At 29.9% G+C, this 11,102-nt stretch overlaps 1 protein-coding gene across 6 annotated transcripts; it reads left to right on the top strand.

The window, feature by feature from the left end:
- The first annotated feature begins 6,817 nt into the window (after positions 1–6,817).
- On the top strand, positions 6,818–10,374 carry LOC111876487 (uncharacterized). Of its 6 annotated transcripts, none has more exons than XR_008226294.1 (10): positions 6,818–7,687; positions 7,908–8,039; positions 8,122–8,553; positions 8,662–8,861; positions 9,069–9,168; positions 9,260–9,321; positions 9,440–9,525; positions 9,700–9,774; positions 9,858–9,912; positions 9,991–10,374. XR_008226294.1 is itself a non-coding variant. In XM_042898036.2 (10 exons), exons 4-9 carry the CDS (start codon positions 8,791–8,793, stop codon positions 9,882–9,884), a joined length of 453 nt encoding a protein of 150 aa, XP_042753970.1. In that variant the 5' UTR covers positions 6,818–7,687; positions 7,908–8,039; positions 8,122–8,553; positions 8,662–8,790; the 3' UTR covers positions 9,885–9,912; positions 9,991–10,374. The 6 variants fall into 6 exon arrangements, 2 of the variants coding, with proteins under 2 accessions (XP_042753970.1, XP_052623206.1); XR_008226293.1 differs by having other exon boundaries at positions 9,653–9,774; XR_002845029.2 differs by having other exon boundaries at positions 9,408–9,525; positions 9,653–9,774.
- The last annotated feature ends 728 nt before the right edge of the window (positions 10,375–11,102 follow it).

Raw genomic sequence — 11,102 nt, 5'->3', positions numbered from 1 at the left:
TATTATTTATATGTCTTTTAATGAAAATAAATTATTCTGTAATATTGTATGATACAGATTTGTTTGTTTCCAAGAGCTCAACTCCACTTGGGGCACATTTTTTATTGTGTTTTTTTTAATATGTTTTTGTAAGTAGGGGCGTCTTTAAGTCCTTGAGGGGTGTACGAGGTACATGACCGCACATAGTTATATCATGGAGAGGGCTCAACTTTACATGTGATTCAATCGATCGTGCAACAATTGACAATCCGATAATCCAAAAACAAAGGCCTACATTTTGTTCCAATTTTAAGAGCTCATGCTAAAGTACCATTCACGATGAATTTGGTAAACAAAACATAAACAATCAAAGGATATGTTTCTCGATATTATTATTAAAAAAATGAATATGTTTTGAGTTCTTAGTGTAGTTTAGAGAACAAGGTTCTCTAAGGTGATTAATGATGCTAAATAGCTTTCGATTGAAATGAATATTGATTTGGTATTCCTTCTAAAGCGTCATATTTATAGAAAAAACATTTTGATGAGAATTCAAGTAATCAAGATGTCGTACTTTCAGCCGAGTAGAGTTTTAAAGCTAAATACTTTCAATATATTATTGATCAAGTGATTATTGGGTTTTTAATAAAAAATAATTTAATTATAGCGGCAAATTCAATGTAATTAGCAACGGAAACATTTTTAGGTTTGTATAAACTAAAACCAATATTAAATCAACCAAACAAAGAAAAAAATTACAACTTTTGAATTGTTTCATTTTCATGGGAGATTGGAAGTTGATGAAGAATATACAATATAACTCCACTTTAATTAGAAAAATCAATAATTCAACTTGATAAGATGTTAGTTTTCTTCTTGTAATAATAACACTCCTAAGCTTTTAAAAACAAAATAAATCTTTTGTTCTAAAGGAGTGTTCAAAGTATCATCATCTTTTTTATCATCTTAACATTTTAAGAGACAAAATAAGAGAGTGTATGGAGAAGGAAATAAAATTGGATTTCACTAGCAAAGTAATGAATCAAATGCAAACCTTTTACCTTAAGATGAGTCCTTATCCAATGTATCTTGATGCTTTAAGACGTCATTGTTGGATTAATGTCTAAGTCCATAACTATAATTGGTAAGACTTCACCCGACCCGGCATGGTCCATTTGGGGTGCATGGCATCATGCACTTGGATAGACTATAATGAGAGAAATAAGATACTTATGGTTATTAATACATTATAAGTTCTAGTATATTAATAATAAGAATAATAAGATTATTTAATTAGTATTGATCAAGAATTAATCTAGGATTAATTAAGTGATCAAAAGAAGACTAATTAAATATATGGGTTGATTGTGTAAATCATCCATACTTGTATAGTGGGCTAATGCTCCATGGATAATCAAGTTGGGCTAAAACCCATAGGATGGTCCATGGATGCTCCATGGTGTATTTGAACCCATGGATCCAAGGAAATGGAAAGTCATGACAATTAGGGTTTACCCTAATTGTAACACTATATAAAGATCTTATTCTTGACAAAATCGGCCACTAGTGTGAGTAATAGAAGGGCTAGCCGATTTCATGAAGTGTAGATTTCTCTCAAGTTATTCCAAGTGTATTTGGTGTTGTGTGAACCATTTGAGGTGTCACACTTGGGGCACTAGGCACTCAAGCTTCATGAAGACTTTCTACATCAAAGAGGTATGTATTCTATCTTGTTACACTCATTGTTTTGTATGCTAGATTAGGATAATACCTTGGAAGTTCTTATTTGCATGTATAATAGAGAAAGCATAGATCCAAGGTATTTAGGGTTGCATGTACACTTAGGAGTGTTAGAATGCTCATAACCCAACAACCATGTCTCTAGCAACTAAAGACTGAATGTGTAAGCGTATGGTTTCATGATTAAAGAAAGCAATCATGGTCTTATATATATATATATATCTTATAAATCTAGCATTTTTCCTTGAACCTCATGCATTTGAAACTCTCATGTATTTTTTCTTTCACCACATTCATTTGAAACTCCCATGACTTTTCATTTTCTTTCTAATAATAATTATAATTTGTTAATAATGTTAAATAAATATTAAACCTAAAGTTTAATCATATATAAACTAAATTTCAATATTAAAATAATATATTTACTTCTACTTATAAAGTTATGTTTTTTAGCTTTTAACATATTATACTTAATTTATTAGTTTTAATATATTGTTGGATGTAAACCATTATCATTTTAAAGATACAATTTTGGAACAATTTGTATAAAATACTTAAGTTATTAATTTAAATATAACATTGCAGGGTTAACTTAAATATAAATTTTAATTTACCTTAAACAACCCAAAAGAATATTTTGAAAATAATTAAAAGTGATAAATTGTAGTGTCTTTCTAATAATGATTATAAGTTGGTTAATCATGTTAAATAAATATCAAACCTAAAGTGTAATCATAAATAAATTAAATTTCAATTTTAAAATACTATAGTTACTTCTACTTATAAAGTTATGACTTTAACTTTTTACATATTATACTTAATTTATTAGATTTAAAATGTTGTATGTAAACCATCATCAGTTTAAAGCTACAACTTTTGAAGAGTTTGGACAAAAATACTTAAATTGTTAATTTAAATATAACATTATAGTGTCAACTTAAATATATATTTTATTTCCACTTAAAAAAACCAAATAATATTTTATAAATAGTTAAAAGTGATAAATTGTAGTGATAAATATAAAAACTAAACTGTAACAATAGTTTCAAATGCCTATATATAAATGATTATATTGTTACATTTAAAATCGAAAAACAATGTTTGATGTTTTGAATAATTATAATGATAGAAATTAAAACATTAAGCAAATAAATTTTAAAAAAATAATTAACAATAACAACAACTACAAATAACATTAAACTATATATACTTAATTTCATTAACGCGTAATTCGCGGGTAGAAGTCATTCAAACTATTGAGATAGTGCAATTATAATAGATATGTGTTTATATATATATATATATATATATATATATATATATATATATATAATCATATAATTCAAAATAATCAATATATTATATCAATTTAGTATCCGAATTATGATATCAAATTTAACAACAACATTATTGTTATATTTTAAAAAAACATATATTTGTAAAGACTTCAACTATATAGGGGTTTTTCGCGCAACGCGCGGACATTCGCCTAGTATATATATATGGGCGGATCCAAGGGGATCCCGGGGTAGCCTGGGATACCCATCAAATTTTTTTAGGTAGTGTAATTTTTGTTTATGTATCCCTAAAAAAAATCAGTATAGTGTATATATACGCATCCCTCCACTTATAAACACAAACAAACAGTTGGTCTACTGATTAAGGCATTGCCTTATTGAAGCAAAGGTCTCAAGATCAATTCTTGCTTCTTACATATTCTTTGTTTACTATTCTTTTATTTTTCCAGCTATACTATCTCACATCGCTAAACACATGTAAACTCAACCATTTTTTCTATTGTATAAACCTGTTATCCTCATGCTTTATTTGATATCTAATTTGAGTCCCACATCGATCAAGTATCAAAATATACTTCAACTTCATGTTTATATAACAAGAATTGACGTTAGCTAAGGATTCGATTAAAATTTGGGTTTAAAACCGAAACCGAACCGGGGAAACCTAAGTACCCCGGGAAAAAAATTGGGTTACCCTAAAAACAATTAGGATACCCCTTTACTTTGATCCTGGCTCCACCACTGTGTGTGTGTGTGTATATATATATATATATATATATATATATATATATATATATATCTGTGTTGTAAAAATTGGCCTAGGTAGCCGCCTAGGCGCTAGGAGGTCTCTTACTGTCTATGATTAATGTTAGTCGGTCGAGTTAGGCGGAGTCGGTCTTGGACGGTCCTATGTGGTCTAGATGATCTAAGCTGGAAAAAAAAGTTAGACAGTCAAAATTTTCAAAATAATCCCCGATTAGTCAGATTTATGATAATAAATGACTAAATTTTGATGATTAATGACTGAAACTGTTAAAAAGATCCCTAATTGGTCTAAAAATAATTATATACGATGACTTAAATATTTAAACAACTGAATATGACAAAATTTTATGGTTATTTACTTATTTTGTTAGTATATAGATAATATTTAATTTTTAAAAAATAAATACTATTACAATTAATGGTCTCCGCCTAGGCACCAATTAATCCTCGCCTAGACCGATTAGTCCCTTAACCTCAGTCGACTGTCCAACTACCACCTAGCGACTTTTACAACTTATATATATATATATATATATATATATATATATATATATATATATATATATATATATATATAGAGAGAGAGAGAGAGAGAGAGAGAGAGAGAGAGCTAGGTTCAAATGTGAATTGACATCTATTGTGCGGACGTGTGGAGTGCTATTCTGTGAGAATGACAAAGAAAATATGTTGTTTGATAATTTTAATACATTCAATCTTACATAACTATTGTCATTATCACACATTCTCACCAATTAAATTGTCTATAAGGTTATTATAGACTTTTTTTTTATTATTCTCATTCCTTCAGAATATTGTCAGGATGTTTATAGAGTCATATTCCGTAAGAATGAAAATGAGTGAAAAACGATGCATAAGAACAAAAAATGAATAAGAATTAGTGAGAATGCATGAAAATGACAACAATTGTGTGAGGTTGAACGCATTCACATTACTAAACAACTTATTCTTTTAATAATTCTTATAGGATAACATTATCCACATGTCCGCACAATAGTTGTCCATCCATATTATAACCCAACCCTATATATATATATATATATATATATATATATATATATATATATATATATATATATGAGTATGATCAAATGAAAACACCTAAAAGGTTGAGAACGCGAGAACAAATATGGACTATCTAAATACTAAGATCTGTGGTTACTATTAAACGGACAATTTATGAAAAATTCTAAAACTGGTGACATTTAAGTGTAACTTTTAAATGGTCAAAAGGGCATAATTGGAATTGCAACTTTACCTATTTCCTATCATTTTCACCCTCTCACTTCTTACCTTTCTTGTTCCCGTATCTATATCCTCTCTTTCTCTAGGGTTTTATAAGACGCAACCACCATCTTCGACCCATCACTGGCACAAAAGAGGCGCCGATGAGACCAGATGAGGCGCCTCCTTCTTAATGACATCATCATCGACTGTATTGTGCCATCGTTTTCTACTAACCTGAATCTCGATTTCCATTGTGTTGTTTGAATCGCATACAGGTAATTCGATACATAAACTGGATGTCAAATTCGATACATAAATTGCATACAACTTATCTTCTTCCTCTATTCAAGCAAAGACTTGATTACATATTGTTTTAGTTACAAATATTCGAGACCTACATCCAGATTCAAGAGGCGACATTCTTTTGCTTGTGTATGTTTATCAAGTATGGTACTTTACTCGTTTAAATTGGCTAATAAGGGAAGAAAGATAAGTTCTGCACATAAGGTGCTCGATGAAATGCTTGAATTTAAAAAACTGGAACATGAATGCTTATTCGATTCTTTCTCAATCTTTTCTTTGATTTCCTTTTTCTGACGGTATTCAACGAATGAAAATCAAAGCTAACCTTTTGCTACACCCTCAATGACAAGCAAAACCAATAGAACCTTCAATTTTCTCTGTATTGATGCAAACAAAATTACTTAAAATTTTTCTAATTGTTTGCCCTTTGTTTTTTTTCTTCCTTTTCTGGAATAATCATACATGCATATGGTTATAATCATACATGAATATAACTAAATCCGTATATACATGCGTTTGTGAATAAATGAAGAAGCATATATACATTATTATAGCTTGTTATTTGTTTTTTTTTAATATCATTGAACTACTGTTACAGGTATGAATTTAAGAATAACAGTGATCACAGGTGTCTTTGTTTTTTGGTGTGATGGTAGCATCAAGATTAACGACCACGAGCACAACATCGTTATTTATGATTATAAATGTATTAGATATTTTTTTTATTTGTTTCATTCTTTAGTGATTTAAACTGATTTTTTTTAACTTTACATTGTCCTTTATTTATTTACGATTACACATGTATTCAATTTTTTTTTTTTATCTTTGTATCGTACTTTCATCTTTAATATATATATATATATATATATATATATATATATATATATATATATATATATATATATATATATATATATATATATATGGGAAAAATGAATATACCCTTAAGGGTATATAAGCTTAGGTACCCAAACTCACTATATTACATCATTTTGTATCATATATATACATTGTAATTGTTCAATGTTCTTATAATTCAACTTCTAACTTGATTTAATTCGAAGATTTTTATAAATTTCACTTTTGTTGCCCTCTTACATAATTTTCATTTTTAACTATAATATATATAGCCTAGTAATGTTCGACAAAAAGATGTAATGTAAGAGGAAGATAATGATGAAATTTTGGAAATGTTGAACGTAAATCAAGTTAGGGGTTGAAGTTTAAGAACATTATAATGAATATATCAAACAAAATATTGTATTATGGTGGGTTTGGGTACCTAAGCTTATATACCCTTAAGGATATATTCATTTATATATATATATATATATATATATATATATATATATATATATATATATATATATATATATATATATATATATATATATATATATATATATATATATATATATATATATATATATATATATATATATATATATATATAGTAAACTGTTTCTATTGGACCAAACTTTATTTTTTCTTTTGGGTTTTTTTTTACTCCACTTCCCTAAAATAGTGACTCATCGGCTCGTCTGTCATTATTGCTACATGTTCCGCTGCCGATCGTTTTGCAGTCACCGCTTCCACCGCCTTTGTCCAGGGAAGTATTCCACTGATATGTATTCTCCTACGTAGATGTTCCTGTTTTCCAACAATAGCTTCATCTTCTATGCTTTCTCCCAAAATACCACCTACCTGACTATTCGATTGGACCTACACAAAGCGACCGCCTTTCTCTCCATCTACCTCTACCATCAACTGGTGCTTTCCCGTTTCCTTTGTCTTCACCGTGTTATTAGGTTGGATCCATCGTCAATCGGAATCTATTAGACACCGAACGCAGCGCCATCGATTCGATTTTACAGTTGCAAACTCAAGAGGAAATTGAAACACGATGTTCACCAACGTAATCGTTGCGTCTAACATCGAATGTACCCACCTAATGAATGCTTTCCACCAATCTTCCACCGTCACCACCAATCGATCCCTTTACAAGCCAGGGTAACATGAAAGACTCTTACAATTTCTCCTGTGTTGTTGTGTGTTAACGAGAACGAAAAAAGGGGAACGCAGCCGTCGTCGGAGACTCTGGGATGAAGATGAACAGTTCGACGACGTTGCCAAAAACGGATGCTTCGTCGCACGGAATCTTTTACATGAAGGCGAATCCAAAAGAGGAAAAACCTCCTTAATCAGAGATGGCTATGGCGGCTGCCTTCTGTATACTGCTGCATCTCTCCACGATTGATGTCTGGTGGTATGATTGCTCCGGTGAAGATGTTTTGGGTTTTAGAGATGTTCAATGGTCAACTATTTTATACACGGCAGCTGCCAGAGGACAGATTGAGGTGAGAGTCTCTTTCTTCTGTATCTTCAACTTCAGCTTCATTTTCATCTTTTGGTAATAATTTCAACCGATTTATGTGAATATTGGTCGATTTAGGTTATATGTTATGCTTAATTAGGCTCTGTTTCTATAAAGAACAGGTAAGAGGAGTATCAATCCTGGATATATTGTTTTGAGTGATCCACTTTTGTTGAACTATTTTAATTTTGTTGTTGGGCTAGGTTGATTACAGCAAGAAGAGGCTTGCTAACGTGCTAGAATAAGGATGCATTTCTCTATAAAGCACTCACAACTTACGCATCGACATTATTCTATTGACTTTCGTAGGAAAGACTATTGTCCAATGTGTTCAGGTATTCATTTATATGCAATATAGAGTAAATGCGAATAATAGATTTGTGATTTTGGTAGATTGTGATGGATTTTATCCCTCAGGAATTTGAGAGAAATGTTCAGGTTATACATTACACAATATATGATGTCAATATGTAAGGATGATGGATTGAGATTGCTCTCTTCTTTACGGAAAAGTGACAGCATATTATATCTCTCTCATCGAGGTCAAATGACAGAGGATGAATTCATATTGCACTTCTTTCAGTTCAATGGTAATTTCATAACGTATATTTTTTATGTTTACATTTCTTTTTGAAGGAATTGGAATATACATAAATCAAAATCACACATTTTTTTGGCAGAAATGGGATATAATTTAATTCGATTCCATTCCTGTCCTATTTCATATAAGTAAATGATTAATAGGAAAATTACTCTTTACCTACTTCGGTTGGGGTATGGGACTTTTGTTGCTTCTCCAATTACAGGCCAATCTTCACCCATTCCCATCTCGTGTACACATCATTCCAGGTTAAATGACATGCCTTCACCATTTCCTCTTACCATTCAACCACCAAATTTACCCTTATGATGTAGGTGAATGAGCAAATAATGTAAGTTTTTGCAAATGATCTGTAGTAATGAAGTCAGTGAAGCGGATGCAAGTTCATACACATTTCCAGAGTATAGTGACTTCAGCGGCTGGTGTCAAAGTCGGATGAAAGAGGGTGCAATGGGAGTGAATTCTATTTTGATATACAGGAATTCATGCATTTCACCAACAATAATCGTCATTCTGATGTACAAAAACCCCATTTCAATATCATGATGAGATTGAGGTACTCTTGAATATGACAATAAACAGTTTTATTTTAGCAAGAAACACATATTAAGCAAACTCTCAAGATGGAGCAGAAAGACTTTCTTGCCCTTCCTTCTGGCAATTCATATGATGTTATGTGTTGTATATTTCAATTATATATATATATATATATATATATATATATATATATATATATATATATTCCAATTTTTGTATGTTGCAGGCACCAGATTTTCCATTTTGTATCAACATTGCAGCAATATGTTCAGTCTCAGTTATCACATGTATCCTGGTGTAGATTTCTACATTCTCTTAAGCATAAGGTTCTGAATAATCATCATCACATTTAATATTTATATTTATTTACTCCATGTATTCATTTTCCAGTAATTATTCTTTGTTTTTTTCCATTAGGTTAAGGATTTAACAGATCTTGACATTGTCCATATGGATAATCTCAATGATTCACAACGCATGTAAGTTATAAGTTTACCATTGTTTTCACTTTTCACATAACACACAGATATAAAATTAATTTAAATCTTTTTTAAACTGATTGCAGATGTTTTTTATCGGATGATATGAAACAAATAGCTGAGATTATTCAAATCATTTTGCAATGTGCATTGGACTTCAGATCTTTTGTTGTGCCAAACAAATCAGCTGTCAACATTGCTCAGGTCATTTTTTACTGTCTTCATTTATTAATTATTTTCTATTTTTGTATTATTAGTGATTAAATAGGTGGGTGGGCTGATCTTGGTATTGATGCTGGGAAATATGCACATGAACTTATGTCAAATTCAGTAAGTACAATGCAAGATGAACCTAAAGGGTTTGTTGATCCTGCTAAGGTTTTGGAGAAAACTTACACAATCACTAAAGCTAAAGGATTCTCAACTGCTTGCATTATTAAACTCTCAAATCAGGTGGTAATAATTGAATTTCCAATAATTAATTAATCAACTATGATTAAAATTGTTCTTAGGTTATTATGATTGTTGTTTTGTAGGGTCTTGAGGCTATCAACTTGGCTTGAAAATCTAACATTTTCACTTCTTCTTAAAGTACATAGCTATTAAACTTACTATTTATAGTATCTTTCATTTTATTTGATTTTAAAGGATTTGAGTTTGATGATACAGATGGTGAACATGGTATGGTGGGTGGAATTATAACAACTAGGATGGATTATGAATTACCATGGCATGAAAAAAAGCTGAAACCTAAAAAGCCTAGGATAAGGGCGATGGACGCACATACAGAAAAAGAGAGGCTTGCCATTTCGGATGTTGGCTGAACATGAAAGAGCCTTCTACCATTAAACCAATTTTTTACATCTCCATGATTTTAGTTTTTATTTATATATTCATCTCTTTTGGTGATTGGTGCAACTATGCTACATATTTAACCATTAGTCACACTCCAACAAACTTCTTTCAAAGAAAAACGACCCTTATATGTATATGTGATCAGGGTTGGTCTACAAATGAATTTAAATTAAATGCAAAAAAATTATATTTTATGCACTTAAATTGCAACACAAAGGGGTCACTATATTATAGCATTCTACAACATATTTGTGTATTTGTAAATGGGCGAAACGTAGACAATAACAACATACTTTACTGTAGCTACCAATTAGAACAACGTATTATATTTCCACACAAAAACGACACCCTCCGATCCCCGCAACGCGGGGGTCACCTATCTAGTTTGTGATTATAATTGTTTTGAGCTTTTTTTTTTTGTCTATCATATTGTGTGTTATTAATTAAAGTGTTTGTTGTTATTATATTTATTCATGATTAACATAATCCAATCAAATAAAATTCTAAATATTATTTAAAAGTTTATTTTTATGTACGTTTCAATCATTAATGAGTTTAACATAAAAATATTTTTTTAATCTAAATAAAACATCGTTAAAATAAAAAAAACCTAGAAGTTATAATTTTTTTCATTCATTAGTGAATGAATTCATATGAATCATATGGTATATGAAAAAAAATGAATTTTTAAATTAAAAAAATGATAATTTTTTTAAATATTTTATTAATAAAAAATATATTTTTTTGGAAACTGTAGTAATCCCTAAATTTAAGGAAAGTGGTTTCTAATTTTATATAATTAATGTAAAATATACAATTAGTAATAATCTTTGGTATATTGATTGGTCCATAACTATTCTCCCGTTCTCAACATTTTAGGTGTTCTTATTTTATCCCCTCTCTCTCTCTCTCTCTATATATATATA

The sequence above is a fragment of the Lactuca sativa genome, chromosome 9 (genome assembly GCF_002870075.4).
Source record: "Lactuca sativa cultivar Salinas chromosome 9, Lsat_Salinas_v11, whole genome shotgun sequence".
In the NCBI taxonomy this organism is placed as follows: Eukaryota; Viridiplantae; Streptophyta; class Magnoliopsida; order Asterales; family Asteraceae; genus Lactuca; species Lactuca sativa.
Note: the sequence above shows the minus strand (reverse complement) of the source record. Positions and strands in the feature narration are given on the sequence as shown.